The sequence below is a fragment of the Artibeus jamaicensis genome, unplaced genomic scaffold (genome assembly GCF_021234435.1).
Source record: "Artibeus jamaicensis isolate MK-2021 breed Jamaican fruit bat unplaced genomic scaffold, CSHL_Jam_final contig_490, whole genome shotgun sequence".
NCBI classification, from domain to species: domain Eukaryota; kingdom Metazoa; phylum Chordata; class Mammalia; order Chiroptera; family Phyllostomidae; genus Artibeus; species Artibeus jamaicensis.
The window spans coordinates 1,013,258-1,040,640 of NW_026521861.1; the positions used below are offsets into that span (position 1 = coordinate 1,013,258).

Here is a 27,383-nt window from a genome sequence, read left to right on the forward strand (position 1 = left end):
GGCCTCTCAGGGTTTGAGAAACTAGCAGAGATTTGTGTTCCCTGCACAGAACACTGCCCGGGGCTGGGTGGTGGATGCAGTGACTGGCAGAGTCCGAGTCCCTCAGTGCTTCGGAGAATCAAGGGGGGATCGGGAGGGAGTGCCCACCAGTCCCAAGTTCCAGACCTTGGGTTTCTCCTCCCCCTTCCTGTCTTGAGAGGTGAGAAGCAGTGAATGGGTGACAGGCTGCCTGCCCAGTAGCACCTTGTTCTTGACACTAAGTTTGTCTGGAAAGGGCAGAGCCTTAGTGACAACTGGGGAGGAAAGAAAGCAAGGAGACCTGAGCCACCAGTGTGGAGCTTCGGGAGGAGGCAAGACGAGCAGGAGCGGGGAGTTCCTGAGTTGGAAGGTAAGTAGGTGGGGTCTGGGAGAGGGCGGGAGGATACAGGGGTCAGCGGGGAGGTCTGTGGTCAGCGGGGCGAATTGTGGGGTAGGTGGGATGAGTCTGGGGTTAGAACCAGGACACTGGAGGGTTGGAGAGGGGACTGGGCTGGGCATCAGCAAGAAGCCAATGTCAGTGGGAGTGGTCTGGGTCCCACTGGGAAGGGCCTTGAGAGGTTCTGGAAGCACATGGGAGTAGCATCAAGGGGTCAGCGGGCAGGGGTGTGGTCAGTAGGAAGGGGTTGGTCAGCGAGGGCTGATGAGTCAGAGGGGGCTGATGAGTCAGAGGGCAGGGGTGGCGGGCCAGGCCCGGGGACCCTGACCACGAGCTCCATGGGCTCCCGAGCCTTGTTTCGATAAGCTCGGCGGATGGTGTCCACAGCTCGCTGGTGCGTCACCTGCTCCAGGCTCTCTCCATCCACTGCCACCAGCTCGAAGCCAGCCTAGGGTGGGAGGGGGAGAATCACAGCCCTCCCTCCTTGGGTCACCCCCCACTCCAGCATCCAGCTTCTCACCTCCACCAGCTGGGACACTCCTCCCCGTCTGGATGGAGAGGATGGACAATGGGACTTTTGTGCCTGGAGCTACTGGGGGCTGGGTGGGGCCAGACAATGGTCCTTTGTCCCTCGGGTCAAGGGGTGGAACAGGATGGGCCGCCCTCAGGCCCAGGCTAGCATGAGGGGACAGATTCTTCCCTGGGCTTGCTCATTCCGCAGGCCTGACCCCCTCCTCCCACAACCTGGCCTAAACATGCCTGGCCAGCAGATGAGCACGTAACAGCCTGCTCACGCCAGCATTAACTCTGGGCTGGGGGAGGGGACCTGGGTGCGCCTCACCCACCTGCAGGGCCCCACTGAGGAAGGCGGCGCCCCCGGGGAATATCTTTTCTATCTTCACCATGGGCTGCACCTTGGACTCGATGCCCCCCGAGATGCTGATGCCTGGTGAGAGTGAGGAACGGCAAGAGTGCACCACACCCCTGAGTCCCAGAGGTTCCGGGGCAGACCCAGGACCCAGTCACCAAATCTGGGGCCCCCGACCTTTTCCAAACGCAATTCTGTCACTACTCAGTCCTCAACTTGCTCCAAAAATTCTCTGGATCCCTAAGTCCCAAAATCTAAACCCGCCCCCAACTATTCTCTAATACCCAGGTTCTTTTCCTAAGCCTAGTTCACCTAGACACATCCCCAAATCGAGCCCACCAGCTTTATCCAAACCCCACAGCCCCTGCCAGGCCCAGTCCCCCTTGGACTCACCCAAGGACTGTTTCATCTTGGACAGCGTGACTGTCCTCAACTCCCCACGAGGGGCCTTCGTGGCTGCTTGCTGAGCTGTCCTGCCAGTTCCATTCTCAGAGGGGCCTTGACTGCCCCCTGCCTTGGCTGCCTGCCCATCCAGAGGTCGTGGCAGAGGGGGCCTGGCCTTCCGAGGCTTGTGGCAGCGCCCGTTGGCTGTGCTGGGGTTGGGGATAGGCACCGGGGACGGGGAGCGCCTGCGTCCGGGGGACTTGCCTCGGCCCCGGCTGCGGCTGCGGCTGCGGCTGCGGCTCTGAGCTGGGCCCTGGCCCTGGCTCTGGCTCTGGAGAGGGTCTTCTCGGGACAGGGGTTCTGTCAGCAGCCAGTTAGGCCTCGGGGGCCGGGGAGCAACGGGGGGTGGCTGGGGAGGGGGTGTGCAGGTGCTTCGGCGTGGGGCAAAGGCATCAACTGGCACATCTTGGAGGGGGGGTATCCCTTTATGAGGGTGGCAGGGGGCAGAGGCATCCAGAGAGACCTGGAGGTCCCCCAGCCGCTCCCTCAGCTCCCCACCATCTTCCTCCTCAGAGAAGCCATTCACAGGCAGCAGGTAGAAGCCTCCACGGCTGTCTGGGGAAGAGTGCCAAGGTCAGTCAGGCTGCCCTCTCCTCACTAGCCCAGACCACCTTGCCAGACCCCAGTCCTTGCCTTTGTCCCTGTAGGGCCTAGGAGACCCAGGCCCAGGTTGCTCAGGCCTGTAGGGACACTGCCCATGTTCCGGTGTAATAGTAGTTTAATACTTTCTGTTGTAAGAGTTAGTTTCATTTCAATGTATCTAAGAAAAAATATGACTCACACATCAAACTGATGATTTCTTGGAGATTATTACAGAGAATGAGACTAGATTTAAAAAGTGAGTGGGTTTAAAACCAATTAGACAAATAACGGTGATGAGTGGATGTGACAGGAATGGTTCTGATGGATGAGAGCTTCCCTTTAGGGGACCACACACCCCTGAAGGCCTGCTCTCCCAGCCCCAGTGCCCCCATGGGTGTGCCCCCTCCCTGGTCTCTGGGACTCTGACTGACCAGGCACAGGGGTGATGAGGTGACGCTTGGGTGGTGTGTCTTGCCGAGCCGGCCGCAGAGCTGGAGGCCGTACTGGTTGGAAAGAAGCGGTCAGCAGCAGGGCCCTACTGCCAGGCTCCCTGATGGACACAGCTGAGAGGGCTTTGCCCCCTTTCCAGTGGGACATGCCACCCGCACCCCCACCTGGGGTTCAGGATCCGCAAGCCCCGCCCCCTGCCTACTGACCTGCCCGGCTCTTGAGGGCCTCAAAAGCCTCCAGCTCCACAGGCATCACCATGCTGTCGAAGCGGCCCAGGTCCGTGGGGGCCACCACACTCCTGGGGGAGGACCAGATGGGGGTGGGCAAGGGCTCAGTTCTGGAGTTGCTGGAGGACTTCAGTCCTGAGAAGGTTGGGGGAGGTACGGGGGTGCCCTTCCTGCCCAAATCCCTCCCTCCTCCCCCCTCCCACCTGATGTCCCTCAGCAGCAGCAGTTTTGCAGGCTTGTCCAGAATGGCCAGCAAGGGCCTCACCAGGTCCTCCACTCCACCCTCGTGCACGTACTGCGGAGAGAGGCACCACAGTCAGGCAGTGGCAGAGGCTCCCAGGACTGGGCGAGAGGGAAAGCCCAGGTATGCCACCCCCCCCCCCCCCCCCGGTGTTTAGGAAAGGCTCTCCCGGTCCCCAAGCTGTCCACAGGATGTCTTATCTTGGTAACTAGGTGGCAGCCTGCAACAAGAATAACAGACTCGTAACAGCCAACACAGCAAGGGAGGCTTTGGGACACGCACTTTTCTAAGCCTTTTACATATGTCTCACCTTTAGTAACCTCCCAAGAGATAACATTATTTATTACTGCTTTGCCGGTGAAGAAACTGAGGCTCACCGAAAAGGACTTTGCCAAGGCCACACAGATAAGGAGGTACGAAGAGGGGCTGAAACCTGAGAGGTCTGGCTCTTGCCTACTCTGTACCGGAAAAGGATGTGCAGGGAGTGGACTCTTCTCCCCACCCCCACCTTCCAAGCAGAAGGAAGGAATTTGAGCCAAACACTAGTCTGCAGGGCCCACATTTGTCTGTACATAGACCTACAAATTAGGCTTTGTTCAGGGCTGGAATGGGGACCTTGGGGAAGAGGTAGCCCTACAGAAAGCCTCTCCAGTCAGTACTCAGGGCGATGGAGGCCCTTCTGCCTGGCACTGCCAGGATGCCTGGCCACCAGGCAAACGCCACCTACGCAAATTGGCAAACTGAACACTGGGAGCTACCATAATGGACAGCATACCGCCCCCTGGTGGTGAAAGGGAGACACGTCCTGATTCAGGGACACAAACACAGAGCATCCTGTAGGGGCATAGACATGGAGAAAGAGCATGCCCTGGTGGTCAGAGTGAGACAGTAAAAAATATCTGGAAATAAAAGATAAACGTATGTGTGTGGTCCTAAACCACACACAAAGTTATAGGGACTCCCACATACACATATCAACAATTCACCCCCAGATAGTCATATATGTGCACATACTCCAAGTTCACAAACCTGCATTCAGCACCCACTGAGTGTCAGGCTGGGTACTGGAGGGTCACAATGGGGACACAATAATGAAGACTCTGTTCCAGATCTTCAGGAACTCAGTCTAGTGGGAATGAGGGGCAGAATGAGCCATGTGCCCCAATTGACTACAAATCACTGACAGAGGGAGTCTCAGAGGAGGGTGGGAAGATCAGGGTAGGCTTCACGGAAGCGGTGGCATTTACACTGACTTTTTTTTATACATTGACTCTTAAGGATAAATTCAGGGATCAGCAAAAGCTAGGAGAAAGGGGCTCTGAGGGTGATGTGGAATAACCGGTAGATAAAAGTTTAACTTGACCGTGGGTTACACAAAGGGCCTCCATGTAGGCTGCCCAGGCTGTGACGACAGTGTGAGTAGTGCCCCTAAAGCTGTGCAGCTCCCAGCCTGCATAAACCGATGCGGTGGCCTGGGGACGATGATGGTGTGGTAACATGATGACTGTGGGAAAGCTGAGGTTAGGGGTTAGGGGTCAAACCAGGGAGGGCCTTGGATATGAGAGTAAGGGACTTGCACTCCGTTCTGTCAAAGAGGTTACAGAGGGGTTGGGGAGTATAAAGTGATCAGAGAGATGGTTTATAATGCCTGGTCTGGTGACTGGGGTGCAGTGGCTAAGAAAAGGACAGAAAAGGGGCCCAGGGCCATACATCAGAATCACTAGGGGAGCTTTACTCATCTTGTGGGCCACCCCTGATGGTCTGATCTCTTGGTGTGGGTAGGGCTTGGGTCAGCTTTGGGTGGTATTCCGAGTTCCCCACGTGTTGTGGGGACCCACTGAGAGGCCTGGCTTGGGTGGGGTAGGAGGAGCTGAGGGCAAGAGGAAAAGAGCCAATAAAGAAACAAACACAGAGCCCCACCTAGTGGCCATATCTCAGAGTTACAGGCCTATGGAGGCTGGTGCACACCTCCCCACTGAGACTGTGAGCTGACCACCACACTGAATTTAACCCAAAGGCCCTTAGCTGCCCCCAACATGCACCCCGTCACAGGGCCCCCTGCTGCAAATCAGGCCTTGGTAAAGGGATGCATGCATTACCACGTCTCAGTCTCCAGGTGACACATACATGCTTTAGCCAGACACAAGCACATTCGCACACAAGTACAACCATACAGTTGACACAAAGCCAGGTAGCCCACAGACAGACAAATGCTCACATCACACAGACATACAACACAGCCCCACCCTGACCAAGGTGAGGGAGTGGGGCATCCACAAACGATTTCCTGACTCTCAGATCGCCCTTGCACACAGGCTCGCAAGGAACCCACCCCAGAAACCTGGAGGTTCTTGAGACAGTGGGAAGCCCTGGGTACCAGAGAGGGCCTTCCCGTCCTCCCGGAGGGGGTGACCTGTGCTTTCTGCAGCCCCCCCAACGTTCAGGCTTCCTTAAATCTAACCTCTACTTCTCCCAGGGCCCTCTGGTCTGTCCGAAGTGGAAGGGAACAGAGACCAACAGTGTGGGTGTTGGGGAGGTTTGGGCTGAGTGTGTCAGTGCGTGTGCTCCGGGAGAGAGCAAGGGATTATTTACTCGTGCCAGGCCTGTTGGCTGACGCAGGAGCACAAGGAGGGATGGGGATGGGCTGGGGTTTAAAAGAGAAAGGAGTAGGTGACTGCAGGGACTCATGTCCCCAACTCATCATCTGAGTGACTTCTTCTTTCCTCAGCTTAAATGCCACCTCCTCAGGGAGGCCCTTCCAGACCACATCTAATTTGTGCCTCTTGGATTATTTTCCCGTGTTCTTTTCCTTCACAGGACTTCATGTGATTTCTCACTGTGGTTGTTTAGGTTATTATCTGACTCCCCTTCTTGGTTGTGAGCTCAGTGTGTATGTGCCAGTGTGTACGTGTGACAGGGGTGACTTCTTCTTTTAGTGACCACTGGCCTCAGAGTACTGAATCCAGAAACCGGTACGCAGACAACAGTATGAATGAATGAGGGTCTGGGTGAGCGAGTGACCATGTGCTAGGGACGGGGGCGGGCTGGAGGCTCACCCGGGAGCAGTGGCGGGTGATGGCCAGCACCTCGTCGTCAGTCAGCAACCGCCGGGCCAGGTCCTGGATGAGGGGCCGTCGGCTCTCCCAGGCCTGCACCTGCTCATCCACATTGGGCAGCTGGTTGGAGGGGCTCCCAGACCTCGTAGAGAGCAGGGCCCGGCCCCTCTCCCTGTCTGCAGGGCAGGAGCAAAGGGATATGATGAAGGAGCCTGGAGCCACCAGGAGAGGAGATAGGGGCTTCCCTAAAGGGGGATCAGACTCCAGGACAGGCTAGCTGAGAGGCCTATATGCGCCTGATGGAGTTCCGGCCAAGCCCGGATGCTCCCCACCGTGGTCTTCCATAGAGATCTGCCCACCAGTGGAGCTCCCCCCAGCCCCTGTGCCCCCCAATACAGACGCCTATACAGTCTATTCCTGGTCTTGGGGTCCCTGGGTCCCCCAACATACACTGTCATGCCAGTCTGGTCCCCATTGAAGTTCTCACACTGGCTTTTTCACCTCCCCCAGATCTGTCTTTGGGAGTCAAGCTCCTCAGTCCTCAAACATATACCCCAATATCTGCCTACAACTGTATTTTACTAGTCCAGTTCTTTTACCTGCCCCCAGTATGCACCACCGTATCTGCCTGATTCCCCATGCTTGGTCTCAGCTGAGTTAATCCCAAAGCCCCTGAGCTGCCCCCAACATGCACCCCATCAGCAGTCCTGCTGTAAACCAGGCCTCAGTAAAGAGATGCACGAATTACCGCGTCGCAGCCTCCAGGTGACAAACTTCTGCACAGGTCCCACTCCCCCTGCTAAGAAGAAGAAGGCTCAGCAGCAGGCCCTGGCCCCAACCTGAAAACGGGGTCAAGGCCTTTTAGAGCTGGCTGGATCGCTGGCTGGGATGCAGAGTTCAAGTTGAAAGGAGGTGAGATGAGGAGGCAAGAGGCCAGGCCGTGCTCAGGCTAAGGGCTTTGTGTATGGGCAATGGTGAGCCAGCGAAGGTTTTGGATCAAGAGAGGGTGCAGTCTGGGCTCTGCTTGTAGAGATTCAGTTGGAAGAAAATGCATGGAGACGAGGACCCTAGGGACAGTTTGGGGGAGCACCTACCTTCAGTGGACAAAGAGAAAAAAGAGCCTTTGAAGGAGAGAGGAGCGGCCAGAGAGATGGGAGGAGAAGCGGGAGAGAGCAGGGCCCCAGGGGCTGTGGAAAGAGAGATGGGTTGAGAAAAGGAAGCTGGCCAGCCCTTATCTGAGGGATTGTCTCTGACAGGGGACTGTCGCCTTGAGACCCCAGGAAGGGGTAGGACCCAGTTCCTCATCCTCTGGTTAATTTCGCCTACCCAACATCCACTCTCCCTTCTGAAACAGTACCTTGAGTTCACCCAGGGACCCCCATTCTCAGTGCACGTACCCCAGGGTGCGCCCCTACCCTAGCTGGTTGATGAAAGACATTCTACTACATCACGGTGATTTGTTGGACATGTGGTCCCAGCTGGGCCAATGAGCGCCTGAGACTTCAGCTGGGACTAGTTAAGGAAAAGCTCTCTTGTCCTTGTGTTGCTAAGCAACAGTGGCCATCTTAGCTCCAGTGGGTAAAGCCTGCTTGATAGTGAAGCCAACCCAGGGAAAGGGAACCAAAAGATGAGGGGGCGGATGTCTGATGAGATTGTTTAAATCTTTGGATCCAGTTTAAATCAGGAGCTGAGCCAAGAAGTGCTTTTCTAAGCTAGTTTGGGTTGAGTTTCTGTCACAGGCAACCCCAAGAGTCAACTCATCTAATCTTGCTCCAGTCTCTGAACCTCAGCTGGGGGAGGTGAGGCCCCATGTGAGGGTGCTTGGGAAGCCCCTGACCTGGGTGAGGCCCGCCGCCTAGGCCCTTCTGCCTGCGCCCAGATCTAGAAATGGCCTTGCTCAAGGATGGTTCTAGAACTGGGTAGGGCTTGAGAATTCTGGCCAAGGGAGATGAAGCCGAATATTCTAGGAAAAGAGTGTCCTTCCCTCTCCTCAGCACCGGGAGCGTAGGGATGAGACCCAAGGTCTTCCACTTCCTGCCGTGCGGGGACTCTGTCAGTTTTCCATCCTGTACAATGGGTGGATGAGGCAGTACAGCAATGGCCACTACATTTTCTGGGCACCTGATGTGTGGTAGACAATGCCCTAAGTGATGAGCACATACTAATTCACTTATTGCTCACTATTCATAAAGATATAGGTATTATTACTCCAATTCCACTCATGGGGAAACTGAGGCTCACAGGGTGGGATGGTCACTCACAGCTAGTACGAGGCAGTGTGGGGCTGGATGCCAAAGTGGACTTGGCCTCCATCCTCCCTGTCTCCCTAGCCCAGCCCTTACCTTTCTCCATGTCCAGGCGAGGACGGGGCTTGGCCGGGCTCCCTCTCTCCAGCGTCCAGGCCTCTCTATGCCTGTCCCCTGCCAGCCGCCCCTGCCGCCCTCCCTTGAAGAAGAGGTTCATCAGGGTCTTGGAGCGCTGCAGGGCCCCCTTCTCCCCAGAGGACCCCGACTTCTCCTTCTTCCGCTGCTTCTTCTCCTCTGCAGACACGAGGAAGCACCCGGGGGGCTGGAGGAGTGGGCAGAAGGGAAGGACCGGGGAAGGGGTGTGGGGAGGGGCAGAAAGAAGGGGGAGTAGGGGGCAGACAGGATCTGCAGCTGTGTGGGGAGGTAGGGATGGGGTGGGGGGGTGTCCTCCAATTTTCCACCCGTTCTTTACCCCATAGCCTCAGCTATGGAGAAATAAATAGGGGCTGGGTGTAGAAAGGTCTGGGAACTCCGGGCTGGGGAGAGCTTGGCTCCAGCTTTTTTGGGGCCCAGAGCTGACTGGACCTGGTGCTGAGACTGAGAATGGGTTTGAGGTCTGGGACTAATTTTAAAAGCACCAGGGCAGAGTCTGAGTATGTTCTGGGGCTGAGGCTGGGTCAAGGCCTGGGGCAAAGGGAAGTTTGGGACCAGGAAAGGGTCTAAGGGAGGTTTTGGACCCAGGGCTTTGGGGAGAACAACAGCCACCTATCTCCCACGTACCCCACAAGGTCAGGTGGCTCTGGGAGCGAGTGATGGGGGGCCGGGGTCGGCTGAGGGCCAGCAGCAGGGCAGTCTTGGGGGACTCAGAGAGAGCAGAGTCAAGGCGGCGGGCAGTTGAGGGTCCATCGGAGCGGATGGCCGTGTCCCTGAGGATGACCGTGGGCCGCACGCTGCACCAGGTCTCCACGCGGCCCCCCACGTCGGGGTCTGTCTGCATGGCCATGTCTGCCCGACCCCAGCCGGGCCCACGGCTGCCTGGCTCCTCGGGCCCCAGGCAGACATCCATGTGGTCAGAGGGCAGGGAGCCGGAGCCCTCAGCCGAGCTGTAAGGGGCGCTGGAGGTGTACGAGGAGACGCTGGAGCTGCTCTCGGAGGCCTGGGACAGCTGCTGCAGCACCCCGTTACTCACTGTGGGCAGGGAGAAGGCAGGAATGTCTCAGGGGCCTGGCCGGGTTGCTTCAGGGCCCTGCCAGCTGGCAGACCATCCCTGGGCTCGGGGGTTTGGGGAGAACCCAGCAGCAGCCAAGGTTGGGAGCATGGGATCTGGGGACCTGGCTGTTGAGCATCCTGCCAGCAGGATAAGATCTTGGTCACTTCTCCTCCACCTACCCCCTTGGGACTCCAGACCCTAGGCGGGCCTGCAACAGAATCTGCAGCTTCTCAGGGGAGAGCCCAGACACTGTCTGGGCATTGTGAAATCCCCTTAAGGTATTGGTGCCCCTGACCATCCATTCTTCAGCCTTGGGGGCCTGAGCCACTTACATCGGTCCAGCCAACAGTACTCAGAAACCATCTCCTTGTAGGCAGGGTACCGGCCAGTTTCCTGGGGGAGGGCATGGGGGGCAGAGGAGGGAATGGGAGTGGGTCAGAAGGGAGAGTGATGGCACAAGAGTAAATTTTCAGCCCTCTCACTCTCCTTCATCATGCTCTAGCCACAAGGGCCACTTTGTTTCTGAATGTATGAAGTTCCTCTATACCTCAGGGCCTTTGCACTTGCTGCTGTTCCCTCTGATTGAGTTCTCTTTCTTCAGCTCCTCTGTGGCTAACTCCTTCTTCCTCTTCAGGTGTCACTTCCTTAGGCCTGCTCTGACACCGCCCCCCCGCCCCCCGCTACAAGGGTCTACCTAAATAACCTCATCCCATCTCGCTGTTAATTTCCTTATAGTATTTGTCACAGTCTGTAGGTGTCTAGTTTATTGATCTGTCTGCCCCCAGTAGCAGAGACCTTGTCTTGTTCACTGTTGTAACCTCAGTACATGGCATAATGGCCATCACGTAGCAGGTATTTAAAAAATGTTGAATGCATGGATGAATGAATGAAAGATGAGTGAAGGGCAGAGTGGAAGTAAGGAGGAGGCTCTGGGGTCATCTGAGGACAGGCAGAAATGGAATGTGGGAGAGGTGGGAGACAGGTGGTGGAGGGCAGGGAGTGGGGCAGGAGGCACCAAAGGCAAAATGGGTGAAAGGCTGGGAGCGGGGAGCAGGGAGGAGGGTTGAGAGGACACACCGGGGAGAGCCCAGCATCACACCCCTCAGCAGCCGGAGTGAGAAAGGCCTGACCCCGGGCCGGCGTGAGGCCCGCATCAGTAATGGATCTGGCCGCCTCCCCTGCAACCCAGTCTCTGGCCCCAGCCTGCTCTTCTTGCCTGTACCCTGAGGATACCCACCCCTGGGTCCTGCCCAAGGCCGCAGCTTCCAGCCCGTCCTTCCGACAGGGACACATGTTCCTTTTAGGCCTAGGCCGCCACCACTCACGTGAAGGGGCACGGCCCTAGACATCTAAGAGCAGGCCGGGAACCAGGCCCTGCTACTGGCCGGGTCCTCGGCCACTTTTCCTCTCTGAGCCTCAGTTTCTTCTGCAAAATGAGAATAATGCCTGCTCTACCTCTCACGTATCTGTGAAAAAGTCAAATTGTGGAGCAATGGGCAAACATAAGTGCTGGAATGCTAGGAAGTCCTTCCTGCAGTCTGGCCTCTCCCTGCCTCCCACAGTTCTGCCCACCTTGATGGTCAGCATGATGTGTGTTTGGCCCTTCAGCACCTCCACGGCCTGGCTGTGGCTGATGTCATCGAACCTGACACCATTGGCCGCCAGGACCTGGTCTCCCACCTTGATGCCGTTCTCCTCGGCCAGCCCACCATGGTCCACTCTGCAGTCAGACAGACAGCAGTCTGGCGGGGCCCCCTGGCCTGTCCTCCCTCACGCTGTGGAGGCCCCAATAAAACTCTTTGGCCACCCTCTTGGTGACCCCCGCCCCCTTTGGCAGATCCCACCCCTGACCCAGACCCTCATTTGAATGTGTAGTTGGCTGGGCCTCACTTGCTCACCTGTCCCCAGGTCCCAGCCAGGCCCCATCCAAGCCCCATTCCCTACCCCACCCATTTCTTTCCCTGCCCAGACCTCACTTGGACACGTAGATGCCCAGGCCAAACTCCTTGCCCCCACGGATGTTGAAGCCCAGGCAGAAGTCGTCAGAGGTCGTGTAGAGGTGAACGATGCGCCGCGCACTATCCTCTGAACTGCTCTCGGACGGCGTGGAACTGCACTTCTCCACTACCAGCCGCCGATTCACCACGTCCACCCTGGGGCAGCAGCAGGGGGCCCTCAGCCTGGGCCCCCAGCTGCCACCACCCGCCTCCCTCCTCCCCACAGCCCCACAACTGCATGGGAAAGGTGGGGTTGCCTTCGGGGGACTTCCCAGGCCTAAGATCTTCAGTGGGACACAGAGTAATCAAATCTGGGACACCACCCACTCTCCTCATTTCATTGAGCAGCTGCAATGGGCCAGACCCATGTGGAACCCTCACGGGCCCATCAGGCAGAGGCCCATCAGGCAGAGGCGCTGTTACTGTGTTACACTCACAGCTGCGGCAGCACAGGGGCCGGGCCTCTGGGGTCCGGGAGAGCAGAGCTGGGGGGAGGGGGCTGGGGGAAAGACATGGCCTTTTCTCCTCGCAAGGTCGGCCCTTAGGATCCCTGTTTCCAGCCCTAGGAGTTGGGAGGAGCAGAAGCCGCGCTAGCCAGGCCCAAGCAGAGCCCTGTGCCCTCAACCTCTCCTGCTGTGGCTTTGGGTGGGGACGCGGGGGCAGGCAGGGCAGGCCTTCTCACCACGTGGTCTTCTCCTTGGAGAATTTGATGCCCGGCACACGACCCATGCGCCTCACCATCATGTGCAGGCGGCTGCTGCCGGTCAGGACCTTCACAGCACTGCCCATGGTGGTGCTCTCCAGGCTCAGCCCGTTCACCTCTGTGATCTTGTCCCCCACACACAGGCCGGCGCGCTCTGCACCAGGGGACAGGGGTGGCTGGCATGGGCCACTCAGGAGAAGTCCTCCACTGTGAGGCTGAGCCCCCATCAGACCAGGCTCCCTGGGGTAAAACTTCTTCCCTGAGATTGGGGATCCCCTGGTAGGGTCTGAGTGCCCCATACTAGACTAGGGACCTGTCCGGTAGCCTGCCCTGCCCTGGGAGAGGGCCCTGTCTCCCCATCAGATCAGGTCCTCCAAAGCTAAAGGCCCTACCTCCCATCCCTGACAATAGCGCCTCTGCACCCCACCGAGGTGAGGTCACATACAGCCTCCAGGACCTCACCTCTTGGGGCCCCGCTCACCTGCACTGCTGCCCTCCTCCACTTTGCTGACGAAGATGCCCAGGCCGTGCTCAGAGCCGCCCCGCACACTAAAGCCCAGCCTCCCTGCCGGGCTCTTCTCCACCCGGACTGAGTGGATGATGTCGCTCTCATCACTGTTGGCTGTGGGGGTGGGGACACAGGCATAACCCCCATGCCTATTCTTGGCACAGTGGACCCCTGTGTTCCCCAACTTGGGCCTGAAAGAGTGGGGTTGCTGAGCACAGGCACCGAGGGACCTAAATGGCAGGGGGTCGGGGCAGCCAATTTCTGAGTTTCTTCCAGGCGATTCTGAGACTATGGGCTAGTCTCAGAACGGATCGGACCGAGCTCCGTGTGGGAAGGCATTGTTCTCTTTCACTCATAATATAAGTGTATGTGCATGCATGCATGTGTGTGTGTGTCTAGTGCTTAGTAAGCTTCCCGTGCCCATTGGCCTGGGATAAGCCAAACACCTGAAACTCTTGGTGCTCTGAGGGCCAGATGGATAGGAAAGAGGTTCAGGAACCCGTTCCACGGGGCACAGCTGAGGGAATCCACGCTCCTCAGCGGGAATGAGTGTGTTAGCTCTATCTTCAACCCCCCGAAGAGCTGTTCTGTGGAAGCTGTCAGAGGTATGTGGCTATGCAACCCAGAGGGCAGAACAAAGCCCAAGCAGTGGAGTTAGATGGGGGCCCACTGAGCAAGGGCACACTTGCTAAAACTTTCATCTCTGGCAACGGAATGAGTTTTCCAGGAGGAAGAGTGGGTTCCTCACTTTTGGAGGCATACAAGCTGACCCTCGGTAAACCCCTGTCTGGGTGGTTGTGGGAGGATCCCAGAGGCGTTTCTAGCTCTTAAACTCCGAGATTTCAGAGGTAAGGGCTCCAAGAGCTACCTGACTGTAAGAAAGCTCAAACAACACGCTGTCACAGCAGGTGCGCGGAGCCCAGAACGGTGCTCTCCATCTGTGCTAGCGACAGCCAGGGGAGGAGGGTCCCTGGGTGCTGGAGTTGCTGGGGGGAGGTTTCTCGGAGGACGAAGATGGGTGGAATTTGGACGGGTGGGGGGAAAGGGGAGGCACTGGCCAAGGAATGGAGGGAGGGAAGACTCAGAGGTGGGGAGACCTTTTGGTTGGAGAAAAGTGGTAAGACTTCCTTCTCTCTCTGTCTCTCCACACACACACACACACACACACACGCACGCACGCACGCACGCACACACATGCGCACTCACACACACACTTCTGTTTGATCCGAGGAGGAAGCCAGGTCACAGTGCATGACCGGGACAGCTCAGGAAGGAACCCCCACGGGCAGCCGTGGCAGGGGTGGTGCGTAGCAGAGACGTGGAGATCCTGGGGCTTCCTTGCTGACTGCCCGCAGGTTTGGGGACCTTTACATCCCAGGTGTGTCCCAAAGAGCCTTTTGCTCTGCCACTCCTCACCGCCCTTACTCCTCAGCCCATCCCGGGGTGTCCCTAGGGCCCCTGGCCAGATTTGGGGATTTGAGCCTAAGAGCTTAGGGCATCTGAGGTGGGAACCTTCTCTCCCTCCACTGTCCTAGACCAGGTCGTCAACCTCTCCTTCCAGGCGCTATGCAGCCTCCTCTCTTTCCCCCACTTCTGCTCCTGTCTCCTTTAATCCATTCTCGACACAGTGGCCAGAGTCAGCTTTTATAAGAGATTGTGTCTTTCCCTTGATTAAAATTTTCAATGCCTGCCCCTCCTTCTAGAAGGAATCCCACACCTCTCCCTCCCTGGGCTTTCCTCTCTGCCTAGCACTCTCCCCTCACCGCTGGCCTCCTTCCCTGGCCTCCCGGGGTTTTGGCCACACGACCTCCTCCCTGTTTCTCTTCGAGCCAATCTTTTCAGTGTCCCCCCTGAGATACTCCTGCCCAGACCTTCAAAGCCAGCTCCCCCGCCTCAGACCCTGCTGACTCAGATGCCACCTTCTTCAGGAAGCTGGAGTCCCCTCCCTAAGGAAGTCTCCCCCTCCTCCCAGAGAGCCTCCTTCCTAGGGCTCCTCAAGGCACACCCTAGACCAGCAGCACCAGCAGCAGTGCCTGGGAACTTACTAAAAATACGAATTCTCTGCCTTTACCTCACACTCACAGAATCAGAAGCTCTGGGTGTAGGACCCAACTGTCTGTCCTTTAACAAGCCCCCGCCCCCCGGCAATTCCAAAGTTTGAGAAACGCTACCCTATCATATCATCTGGATTAGTGCCTTCAAGATTCTTACCTCCTTTCTCATCATTTGTAGACTATTATACGTCTTCTGTCCCCTTTCACTAGACTGCAAGCTCAGCCCGGTAGGGACTTCACAGCCCTCCACCAACGGGCCCCCCGCATGCTGCTCGGCACCTGGTATTCGCTAAGCAGTTCTTGATTAAATGAAAGGATGGATGGATGGATGGATGGATGGATAAATGAATGAGCTAGCAGAGAGAGGAGAAGGGGCTGGTCTGAATGAAAGATAATGCAATTCCTCTGGGACCTGCTGTGTTTGAGCAGCTGGTGGCACTTCATGGGGATGAGGTGAGTGGCAGTGACCCTTTCCCACTGTGTCTCCCTTACCAGTTACTTTAGGCCCTGAAGTGGCCTAATTAATAACATGGGGGAGGAGTTCTAGGCTGCAGTGAGTTGGGAGATATTTGTGCTCAGGCAGAAGGGAAGATTTTGAGTTCAGAGGCTCCCAGCCCAGACAGACTTAGGGCCAGCAGGTCAGGGCAAAGCCCCTTGGGCACAGCGTGTCCGGCGTGTAGGGGCGTGTATGTGGTGTGTGAGAGGTACAGTATGGTCCTTTTAATATAATAGGACTCACAAGGGCAGTTTTACAGTGCTCCCTCCCCCTCCATGCCTCGTAGCTCCTCTGGGGACTTCTGCTTCATGACCAGAATGACAGTAACGACCCTCAACAGTGCCCTGCTGCTCACCCTGTGTGGATGATGGGGGCAAGTTGCTGGACCACTAGTTCAAGCCTGATCTCTGAGCAACATGCTCCACCCCTGCCCCAGGGATGCCCAGCTGGGCCAGGGGGAGGGGCAGGGTCTGAAGAGTCTGGTCTGGGACTCAGCCAGCGCATTCTGCAGGCTGATAGAGGGGAGGGGAGCTGGAGATGTTTATCTGGTCCTGTCCACTGGAAGCGCAGGTGCTGGGGCTCCGTGCTCCCTGGCTGCCATTCAAGGTCCTGCTTTGCTCGTCTGCTCTCTGTTGCCTCACACCTGTCACTGCAGGCAGGCTGTCTCTTAAGTGCCTGCCCCATTGTGCTCCATGCTTTTCACTTGCATCCTTTGTCTGTCATACCGCTGCTCCATCACCAGCTGCTCTCACTGATGTCTCCAAGCCCTGTTGCCCTGTAAACTTCTCAAAGTGAAAATTGAGCCCTATTTCTCTCTAGATTCCCTGCAGTATCTACCTAGGGCTGGTACAGTCTGTGTGCAATGAAATGGCATTAAGCATCTACGAGCTTCACTAGCCCATCCGCCCTGGCCTGGGGCTCCCTCCTTGACCCTCCCCATTTCTTTTCTCCCCACTCTTCTAAACATCTGCTACTCTAGCTTCATTTCCTTCCTTTCGCATGTGAAGCCTTTCACTCTGCCTGCCCATGTGGGCACTGGCTCCTCACAGCTCAACACAGAGCTGGTCACGCAGTGGGCTGGTTGATGGAGGATGCCCGCTGTCTTGCACACGCCCCAAAGGCACACACAAAAGGATTCGGAAAGAGGTGGAGTCCATGAAATGGAGGGGCCAATACCCTGCCTCACTGGGGGGCTCACATACCACGCACACACGCACAGACACAGGCACAGGCACACACACAATGCTTTTCCCGTGGCCATGCCCTGTCTCCCACCTCTGACCTCGCTGCAATCTTGGAGCCCTGAAGGAATGGCCCGAAGGAGAACGAAAGTAGATGAGGAGCTGTACGGGTTGCCAGACGCCCCCGCATCTTTAAGACTGGCATGTCTTGAGTCTCCCCACCCACATGGGGCTCTGCCTCTTTCTCCTTAGCGACGCTGCCCTCTCCCCCCACCCTCCATCACGTCACGGCGCCGGCTGGGCCCCGCCCCCACCTTCGATGGGGGAGTTGATGAGGATGACACGGCCCATGGGCGACGAGGCTCGGATTCCGCGCGGGGGCCCGTTCAGCAGCCGCTGTTGCTTCCTCAGCAGGTATCGCGTTGCGGAGCCTGAGTCGCTGCCCAGGTGGCCTCGGGAGGAGAGGGAGCTCAGAGAGCTGGAGCTTAGGTCTCCAAGGCCCAGCGGGTCGAAACCCACTGAAAAACCGCGCGCCATCGCGGCTAGACTAGAGGGCCGGGAGGAACCTGCTAGCCCTTGAGAGGAGGGCCCTGCGTGCTATGGGCACCATGAGACTTCTGGGCACGACTGGGGTCCCAGTGGACGGGAGCCCCCACCTCCAGTGCCTCTCTGGTGTGCACTCCAGGCCTGTTCAAGAAGAGGGGGGTACGTGAGGTGCGTGTGAATGCTGCCTCCCAGAATTTCCACCCCTTCCCCTGGTTTGAGCATCCTGCTCTCTCATGTCTTAGGCCCCTCTCTCTCCCACCCCTGGCAAGAGAAGCGTCCGGTCCAGGCACCATCATGGACTTCGGAGCCATTCACACAAGGCGGGTGGGAAGCTCTCCTTCATCTCATTCCTGCTCTCAGCTGAGTCATCTACTCGGTCCCCAGCCCTCGTTAGAGGCTGAAAGAGTGGAGCAGATAGGATTATTGCAGACCCTGGGCTTCAGGTTGTGTGAGAGAAACTGGGACCAGGACAGTTCACTTGCACACCCCTCCAGTGCAAGGGGGACGGGGGACCAGTGATTGATGCTCAGACCTCGGGGGACAGGTCCCTTCAGGACCTGGGACAGCTGCAGCCAAGGACTGAAGATTCCCTGGACCCCAGATTCCTCCCCACCCCAGATCCCTTCTCCGGCCCCCCTCTTCTCCCGTCTACGGGGGTTGCGTGAACCTTGCCCAGGCTTGCGGCAGGATCTGATGGCGAGAACCCCACAACATCCCGCGCAAACCCGGGGCCAAGTCCCCCAGAGCAGACCCCAGCACACCACCCCCTCGGTCCTCCGGCACCCCCAGCTCCCCTCACCTGCTGGTGCGCGCTGCAGCCGCGGGCTCGCCCGCCCGCAAGCGCCAGCGACTGCAGCAGGGGGGCCCGCCCACGCCTCGCGGAGGCGGCTGCAGCAGGGCTGGCCCCAGCAGCCCCGCGCTCCTATTGGCTGAGGGAGCCGCCAGTCACTCCCTTCCGCCACCTTCCTTAGACACTCAAGACAGTCGTTTGTCACCTGGGCTGGGGCCGCTGGGTTCTTCTCACTGCAGCTCGAGGTCGAATGCCTTCCCCGAGCGAGATTTGGGGCGTGGGTCTTGGCTTGCCCTCCTCCCACTACCGGTTCAGCTCGGGGGAGCCCAGAACTCTGTCTTCTCCAGGCCAAGCCAGGTACTGAGGCTCGTGGAATTGCCACCCCTCCGCGGTCCTCCACGCAGCCTTAGTGAGGGCTGTCACCTGGGCAGAGCGGGGCGTGAGCCTGCATTGGGCAGGAGCGGACCTGCTTGGTACTGTGACTCTGTGTGTGTGTGTGTGTGTGTGCGCGCTCTGCCTTCTTCACATGCATCCTCCGTTCATGTCAGCAAGTGTCTCTTTGGCCACCCATTTATAGAAAGGTCACAGGGACCGGAAGCTTGTTCCAGGACACTACGGGGAGGAAGAATCTTTCTGACCCGCTTGCTTGATGCAGAGAGAACCTTGAGACTTCTGCCGCTTCACATTCCAGAGCTAAGGTCTGTGGTGCAGGGGTAGGGACTGGGGACGCAAGGAAACTGTGGACTCGGTGGAGCTAGCGATTACAGAGGGGAGTAAGGACGGGACTGGGGAGAAGGAAAGGACGAGGGACAGAGAAGAGGCACTGGCGCGAGCGGAACGGGACTGTGCAGGGGTGTGAAAGCCAAGGTGCTTCGAGGAAGGAGCGTGTGGGAAGTGGGGTAGGAGCCGGGCCGGGGGCGGGGGGGGGGGGCGGGCACGTAGGCAGAAGCCACTGCCAAGGCAACCGACAAGTAAACAGGTCGGACGGTAACCCGAGCCCCTCCAGGCGTACCATCCGAGGATGGCCTCTCCACGACGCCCGCCAGCTCCCTTCCAAGTCTTCGCCTTGGACACCTAGAGCTCTAGCTGCCTAGGCCGGAGCCTCCGGAGGCCAGCCAGGGGATTACAAGCACCCATGGCTCCTCCCCAACTCTCTCTGCCGGAGGACGGGGCCAGAACCGATCCGGAGCCCGGATTGGTTCTGGAAGGTAGCGTTGGGCGGAATCCGGGTGGCCGGGGCTGGGGGCGTCGCCCCAAATGATACCCACCGCCCCGGGTTCTGCCAATCCCTAGGCACGCCGAGCGGACGCGCTGGGGGAGTCCCCCCTCCCGATGGTTAGCGTCACGACTGACGTTACACGTGGTGGGTGGGAAGGAGGGGGCGACGCGCCGAGAGTAGGGCGGGTCCGAGGGCTGCAGAGGCCGAGAGCGCAGGAAAGTGTGAGTGCTCGGGCAAGGGTCCTGGGGTCAGACGAGTAGGGGGTCGAAGACTGGGACAGAAGAGGAAGACCAGCTGCTGTCTCCGTCCTTTCCGGATTCGGTATATTCGTCTTTACCTGGGGCAGGAGGACAGGTTTTTGGGGGGGAAATCTCAGGGTGGGGCTCTGTGTGGTTACACGTTCAACTGTCTGTAACAGATGGATGCGGACTGCGGGGAGTGTGTGCGTGCGTGCAAGTAACGGGCTTTGTGGGACAGTGCATGGAGGGTGTGCCCACCCTCTTTGTATGTCTGTGTAGGGCGAGTATGATGTGTGTGTGTGTGTGTGTGTGTGTGTGTGTGTGTGTGAGGGGAGGGTGTCTGTGAGGGAGGAAGTGTGGTGGAAGAGGATTAGTCATTCTGCAGGATTTTGCCCAATGCAGCCAGATGGCTGTTTCAAGCTTTCTTTTCTGTGCCGGGTGGAGGGGCACTTACAGAATCCCACCCCTTTCTGGAGACAGGTGACTCTGGGGAGAGGCGGATGGCTCTCTGTACCAGCCCTGCCCAGCTGGGGAACTAGGAGAGCCTGGGGCCATTCAGTGTGGGTTGGAAACACATGCACATGCACACTCAGCTGGCATCAGAGTGCCCAGTTGAGATCTGAGATAGACAAGCCCTGGGGTGGCCAATGAGCTCCTGCTCTCCTTAGGTCAGGGGCGGTGGTGTGGGATGGCTTGCGTCACCTTCCAAAACAGCCTTGGGAGTTTGTATCCAGGTCCCAGGGTAGCTGGGGCCTGAGGCCGACATGAACATAAATGTGGAGGGCATATATAACATGCATTTTTGTGCACGCAGAGCACAAGAGTAGCTGCATGGGATTGGTTGCTGCTCACACATCAACCACACACATATAAATTCTCACCCATGAAAATCTGCACCAGGCCCAAGCACGAGATCTGTTTTCCTGGGTCTGTCCCCACCCACCTCCCGCACCCCCAGCCTCCTCCAGTGGTGGTAGGTCCCTGGGCCAGGATGTTGCCTAGAAAACAGCTCCCCCCCCCCGCCCCCGTTGCTTACCTGTCTGGAGTCACCTGGAGCTAGAAGGGATTGGAGACAGGCCCAGGGACCAGGGCAGGGAGGGCCACCAAAGTCTCCCCAGGTGGAGGCTTTGGACCCTTTCCTTGAAGTCCTCTGACCCTGGTCCCTGCCCTGCAGAAAATGGGTGAGTTGCCCTTAGATATCAACATCCAGGAACCTCGCTGGGATCAAAGCACTTTCCTCGGCAGAGCGCGGCACTTCTTCACTGTTACTGACCCCCGAAATCTGCTGCTATCCGGGGCACAGCTGGAAGCTTCCCGGAACATTGTGCAGAACTACAGGTGATGCCACTTCCCCACCTCACCCTGTACCCCAGGACCTCACGCCCTGCCATTAATGCGGTATCCTTCGCGCCCGTCTCCCCAAGCATGAGAGTGCCCCTGTCCCACCCCTTGCTCCCTGGCCCTGTGTGTTAGCATCACAGAAGCTATGGCACAGAACTGTAACCTAAAAGGTTGTAGGGTGTTTGGATCAAAGACATGGCCTTGATATTTATGCCTCACAGACTACCTATGGGGACCTGTCCCACTGCTGGGCCACCCTCTGCAAGGACAGGGGGGCTCAGAGTTGAGTGCAATGGAGGTAGGAGGGCATCTGCTTTGTCTCCGGGAAGGAAAACCCTTGCAATACACCTAGCCATTTTTGACCCATTGGAAAGTATTGGGGCATAAACACAAGCATGCCCCTCTTTGTGTGGCTAGAAGGGAAATAGAAATAGGAACCTTCACCCCCCAGAAGATATGATTGTCTCCAGAGACCAGGAGCTCCTTTATTCCGAGACTGGGGACCAAAATGCCTGGTCCTCTGCCCAGACTTTTCCTGAGCCAGGCGGGCAGGTTGGGAGGGCTCACCTGCCCCCTAGCAGGCCTGCCTATTTCCTGCCAACCTCTGTAGGGCGGGCGTGGTGACTCCAGGGCTCACCGAAGACCAACTGTGGAGGGCCAAGTATGTGTACGACTCCGCCTTCCATCCAGACACGGGCGAGAAAGTGGTCCTGATCGGCCGCATGTCAGCCCAGGTGCCCATGAACATGACCATCACCGGCTGCATGCTCACCTTCTACAGGCAGGTCCTGCCTGTGTGTCCCCCACCTGCCCTGACCACTCTGTCCAAGCTAGAGTGTAGCGTGATGACTAGGTGCTTCCTCTCTGGGCAGAAATGGGTGGGTGGGCGAGAGCTTGTGTTAGAATCCCTTCCATTCCTGAGAACTCACCCTCGGGGTCCTCCAAGCTCAGAGGCAGTAGGTGTGCTGGTATAAAGGGGTGGTCACTCAGGGGTCACCAGAGCAGGATTTAGGGTCATCAACTGGCTCCCTCCTAAAGGCTTGGGAATAACCTTTGAGGCTTCATTATTGGGGTCCAAGGATGAGGAACACTGTGGAGGGGACAGAAGTAAATATGTTTGTACCCTCAGGAAGACCCCAACTGTGGTGTTCTGGCAGTGGGTGAATCAGTCCTTCAACGCTGTTGTCAACTACTCCAACCGCAGCGGCGATGCTCCCATTACTGTGGGGTGAGAATGCGCCTTCTCTCCTGTTTGACGCTGCTCACCGAGGACCGTGCAGCCAGGGGTTCCAGGCCCTCCTCTCAGCCTGCCCTCCTCCCCACTGTCCTGGCCTGGGGGTGTGGGGTCCTCTTGTGCATGTTTTTGGGGGGCTGCTCTTTTTCAAGGGGAGGGGTTGGGCTTCCAGGCAAGTCTGCACTGGAGCACCGGAGGTGTTCCTCTGCAGTGAGGCCACCCTCCTGTGCCTCCTGGGTTGACAGTTTGGCATGTCCCTGAAAGAAAAACCGTGTGCTGCACTGTTCACCTCCCCGCTTGTGTCCTGGCTTCCCCACCCACAGGCAGCTGGGAACAGCTTACGTGAGTGCCACCACCGGAGCTGTGGCTACAGCCCTGGGACTCAAATCCCTCACTAAGGTAAATGCCGCCCCCAGCCCACGGATCGCCAGTCATCCTTTATCTGCCTCCTTCCCCATCACCCCTCCACACCAACCTACAGCCTTCATGTATCTATTTCCAGAGGTCCTCACCACCCCACGGCCCTCGGGGCCACTAAATGAAATCTTTCCTCCTCCAGCACCTGCCCCCTCTGGTCGGCAGATTCGTGCCCTTTGCAGCCGTGGCAGCTGCAAACTGCATCAACATCCCTCTGATGAGGCAGAGGTAAGCAGCCCTGACTCCTGGCCTGCGCATGCCTGGCGGGCACACCAGCCCGAGTCGGGACCGTCCTCGCCCTCCCTGAGCATGAGCTGCTGGGCCCAGTCCCAGTCTGATGCTGGGATCTGGGGTGAGAGAACCGGCCTTTCAACCTAGGATGCCTGAGAGGACCCCTGGGGAGTAGCTGCCCTTGAGGGCAGTACAGGTGGGATTTGGGGCCTGTGATCTGACCCCGACTCACTTCCTTTATCAGGGAGCTGCAGGTGGGAATCCCCGTGACTGACGAGACAGGTCAGAGGCTTGGCCACTCGGTGACCGCGGCCAAGCAGGGAATCTTCCAGGTGGTGATATCAAGAATCTGCATGGCAATTCCCGCCATGGGTGAGGCAGGGGTGGCTGGGTGGGGCCCGGGGGGCTCTGAGAGAAAGGGGGTTCTGGGGACTCTGGAGGCAGTGGGACGAACTCTGAAAGGAGACCTCCTTCCTTAGGGTCCCACCTGCCACTTACTCTACTTACTCTCTCCCTCCCTGCCCTGCTCTCCCCTCAGCCATTCCCCCGGTGATCATGGACACTTTGGAGAAGAAAGACTTCCTGAAGGTAGGTCCCTCTCACCTCTCCTGTCCTGGAGAGAGACTGGGAAGTGGTAGGGACTGGGAGCAGAGGTGACCAGTCCCTGACCCCCTCTCTGGCCTGACCAGACTCAGGTCTGGACACCTGTTTGCCCCACCCCTGTGCTGCCACCTCCACCTCCATTCATTCAGGAAGAATGAACTGAGCTGCAGTGAAGGGACAGTGAAGGGACACTGAGGGAACAGGAGGAGAAAATAAGGGAAGGGGGGAAACTGGTGTCACTCAGAGCCTCCGACACACACCAGGAATGGACTATCGCAGTCGTGCTCACTGTCACCCTCATGTCGTCACCCGTTAACAGCAGTGAGACACACCTCTGCGTGCATACAGGACAGGACAGGGAAGCAAGACCCAGGAGTGTAAGCTGTGGTGCATCCCCTGGCTCATTTATTCACAAATGTTTATTGAACACCGACTGTGCACATCTGAGTGGCAGAACAGGGTCCCTGTGACTGGAGCAAACTGAGAAGGGTGTGCAGAGCGGGAGATGTGCTGGGAAGGGACAAATTCATGCCGCTGAGGTGGGAGGGAGGAAGTGGAGGGTCAGCAGAGGCTTCCTGAAGAAGGCAGCTCCTGGATAGAGTAGGAGAAGAGAAAGAGGGGCAGGGAGGGCCCGGGGATCCAGTTCTGAGAGGCTAGAATGGGGAAGGGGACACTGGGGAGGGTGTCAGCAAACGGGCCTGGCTGGCATGGAAGGTGGTGATTTAAAGGTACAGACCCACTATGGGTTGGGGAGGAAGAAAAGGACCATGTACCAAGGCTGGAAGGTAGGACTGATGGGATAGAGCCATGGTGGGTGCCAGGGGGAGGGGGCGGGTAGGCAGGGGACGCACACCATGCCGTTGTCTCTGTCTCCCTACAGCGCCGCCCCTGGTTGGGGGCGCCCCTGCAAGTGGGACTAGTGGGCTTCTGGTAAGTGTGTGGGGGGTTAGGGTGTGTGGGAGTGCCCTTTCCATGGTGGACATGTGGGCATTTATTGCTTTTAAGATTATATATATAAAAAACATTCATTCATGCATTGAGAAGGTAGTGGTCCTGGACACCCACAGGTCATACTGTGTGTTTGAGGGGTTGACCCCTCTTGTCCTTCCTTGAAGGTCAAGGGTCTCGTTGAAGGCATTCCAGGCTTCATCTGTGAGGGGACACTATGGCAGTGTACCTTTTGGTACTGTCCAGAATTTCATGCACACTGAATTCCTGATTCTCTCTCACTGCTGTGGAACTCCGGGTCACTGCTCTGGAGGTTCTTCCCTCGGCCAAAACCTAATGTCAGGTTTTAATCAACCTCCACCCCTAGGGGCAGTGCCCAGAAATGGGGTGGGATGCAGGGAGGGAACACCCTGAGGCCACAGCTCCACAAACTTCTCCAACACTCTTCTCCCCAGCCTGGTATTTGCCACCCCGCTGTGCTGTGCCCTGTTCCCGCAGAGAAGGTAAGTGTGGCCCCTCAGGCCTGACTGCAGTCTCTGGTCAGGTTTCCATGTCTCTGGGGCCAGCCGACGTTAGCATCCTCCACTGTGTTCCAGGAAGCGGCCTGGCAGGTGTTCAGCTTATTCTGGGGGTGGGGGTTGGGGTGACAGTGATCTGGGCCTTCGCTCTTAGATGGAGAGTCTTCAGCTTGGGAAGAGGAGGGATGGTGATCCCTTAGCCTGAGGGCGGTTGGCTTCAGGGGACGCTCAGCCTGCCTGTGTTTTGTTGCAGCTCCATACATGTGAGCAGGCTGGAGCCAGAGCTGAGGGCTCAGATCCATCAGCAAAACCCCAGCACTGAAGTGGTTTACTACAACAAAGGGCTGTGAGTGAGAGTCAGCCCCGGCCCTCCCTCACCTCCTTGGGCTGCTGCGTTAGTCGAGCCCTGCCGTCCTGCCACTTTCTTTCTGCCTGGTGTTGGGCTGCGGGCTTGGTGGGGAGCAGCCACTGAGACCAGCAATCCGCTAGGCAGGGGGAGGTACCCCAATAAGCCTTTTTCTCTCCCCTTTGATTCCAAAGAGAAGGGTCACATAATCCCTTTCTCCTGTGCTATCGTTTTCATATATGCATATGTGATATGTGTGTGTGTACATGCTGTCCTGGAATGTCCTGATATCTGGCTTCTCCTTTTGGCTTCCTGCCACCTGCCAGCCAGCCCAGGCTATGGAACTTAGTTCCACTGGCCAACTCATTTCTGACAGCACCTCACCCCTTCTGGACATAGAAGCCCAGGGATCTCAGGACAGACTGAGGGATACTCGCAAACCAAACTGTCCTGAATCCTTCAGATTACTGCCTCCTGGCTCCCAAAGCTGACACAAGAACAGGGCTGGCAGAGAAAGACATGCCAGGCTAAAGGAGGCAGGGGGCTTATGTCATCCCCCACATCCTAGAATAGATTACTTTGTCTCTGCTTCTCTACTAGAACAAAGGAACGTCAGTATTCTGTTCGGCTCTTGCAATCTCCCCATCCACCCTTCCACTGTAGTGTGGGTGTCTTCAGGCACAATCCTGGGAGTCTTGGTCCATCTGACATGATAACCTCAAATCTAAACCTACAACCCCAACCCTCTCCCTCCACCCAAAAGCCACACAGGCAGAGAAACATTCCATTCCTCTTTCAGAGCTCCCGTCGTACCTTCTTACGGAGGGACGCAGCTGTGGGAGCAGAGCTTCAACTCCACAGGCATCTGAATGGGTGGAGCTAGTATACTCTCAAGGGCAACTACGGCCCTGAGTGGACAGTCTTAAGACAGGGAATTTTGTGTCCCTTGGACTCTTCTTAGACATTCAGCAGAATCCCACTTTAGCTCTTCTTTCTAGAGGGTTGGCCCTGCTCCCACCCCCATCCACGCCCTCAAGAGGAGGCGAGGCTAGGCGTTCATGGCTGGTCCAAAGGGGAGGCAGGCTTTGGGATGGAGTGTGTGCTGGTAAACTAAGAGTACACAGTTGGACCCTGACTCCAGCTCCCACGACCTCGGGCTGAAGCAGCGGGGAGCAGGTCCCAGCAGGGCCCCCCACGAGCACTTTCCTGCTCCCCCAACCATCTTGCCACCAATAATAAAAGCTATGATGCCATTGTTACTCAATAAACTGAAAACCTGTCTACTTCTTGATCTTTACTTGATTCCAGGTCTTGAGTGCCCAGGAAGAGCCTCCTACCTGTGGCCTTTCCTTCTTTCTCCATCAAGTCCAAGCCTTAGTCTCTTCCTTCCCCTCCTGTAGGGAGCCTCAGCCCCCAGCAGAGGGCGCTCTGAGATTAGAAAATCAGTCCATCAGCACCCTGAGTACTAAGGGAGAGGGAATGTAGGTAGGTAGATGCCTCCACCTTGAATTGTCTGAGCAGATGGAGTCTTCATTTCCTTTTTCACTAGGGGTGCTGATTCACACACCTACATACCTACCCAGCCTCTGGACTTCTTGGTTCCCTTCGAGCCCTTGGCATGGGGTGGTAGCATCAGGTCCCCTGCAGAGGGAAAGGTTAGAGAGCTAAGGACTGCCCTCCATGCCCCTACTGATACAACAGGGGAACAAGTCTGGCGGGGACCATTTGCCACTTAACAGCCCCTCCCTCTATCCCAGGGCTCTCCACTCCCTCCCTGCTTAGGTAACCTTTCCCCCCACTTTTTTTTCTGGGAGAGATGAGACCAAAAGTTCATGCCAATGTACAGCTGGTGAGAGGAGCTATTACTACACAGTTTATAGTTACTTGTCTTACCCTTTGTCTCAGCTTTGGAAAAATCAAAAGAGTAAACATGAATGAATCTATATTAAAATCCATTTCCTACTCCCTGCAGGAAATACCTCTCATTTTCCTTTTTACAACTCAAAGCTCTCACACTAGGTGGTGGGGAGAAACCTTTAGGGCTGAATGGTCCCACAGCAGCCTGAAGCAAACCTGCTGCCTTGGCCTGGACTCCCTCAGTCCTCCTGGGGTGTAGAAGTTTACTGTTTGGGTAGTGGGAGTGACACCAGCCACTGGTCACTGAGTTCTGCTGTGTAGTGCCAGGCTTAATGAGGCAAAGTGTTTTAAATCCATTATTCCTTTTGATTCTCACAAGCAGTCCTGTGAGGCCAGACATGTGCCCATTCTTTAAA

The 27,383-nt window shown here is 57.3% G+C and overlaps 2 protein-coding genes across 6 annotated transcripts; one reads left to right on the forward strand and one right to left on the reverse strand.

Moving 5' to 3' along the window:
- Positions 1-107: 107 nt before the first annotated feature.
- Positions 108-17,215, reverse strand: PDZD7 (PDZ domain containing 7). Its single transcript, XM_053668464.1, has 17 exons — positions 16,993-17,215; positions 12,921-13,061; positions 12,419-12,593; positions 11,716-11,892; positions 11,312-11,459; positions 10,072-10,132; positions 9,310-9,717; positions 8,626-8,823; positions 7,032-7,082; positions 6,284-6,459; positions 3,190-3,281; positions 2,966-3,057; positions 2,741-2,812; positions 1,677-2,282; positions 1,261-1,361; positions 738-863; positions 108-403 (listed from the first exon to the last, which is right to left on the reverse strand). Exons 1-17 carry the CDS (start codon positions 17,213-17,215, stop codon positions 284-286), a joined length of 2,967 nt encoding a protein of 988 aa, XP_053524439.1. The 3' UTR covers positions 108-283.
- SFXN3 (sideroflexin 3) lies at positions 17,017-26,393 on the forward strand. 5 transcript variants are annotated; one of them, XM_053668475.1, is made up of 12 exons: positions 17,017-17,092; positions 18,592-18,712; positions 20,647-20,810; positions 21,424-21,598; positions 21,947-22,041; positions 22,371-22,446; positions 22,607-22,692; positions 22,940-23,067; positions 23,234-23,283; positions 24,179-24,228; positions 24,702-24,749; positions 25,018-26,393. In XM_053668475.1, exons 3-12 carry the CDS (start codon positions 20,650-20,652, stop codon positions 25,112-25,114), a joined length of 966 nt encoding a protein of 321 aa, XP_053524450.1. In that variant the 5' UTR covers positions 17,017-17,092; positions 18,592-18,712; positions 20,647-20,649; the 3' UTR covers positions 25,115-26,393. The 5 variants fall into 5 exon arrangements, with proteins under 5 accessions (XP_053524450.1, XP_053524449.1, XP_037015364.2 ...); XM_053668474.1 differs by lacking the exon at positions 17,017-17,092 and adding an exon at positions 18,193-18,371; XM_037159469.2 differs by lacking the exons at positions 17,017-17,092; positions 18,592-18,712 and adding an exon at positions 19,370-19,454 and having other exon boundaries at positions 21,424-21,474; positions 21,943-22,041.
- The last annotated feature ends 990 nt before the right edge of the window (positions 26,394-27,383 follow it).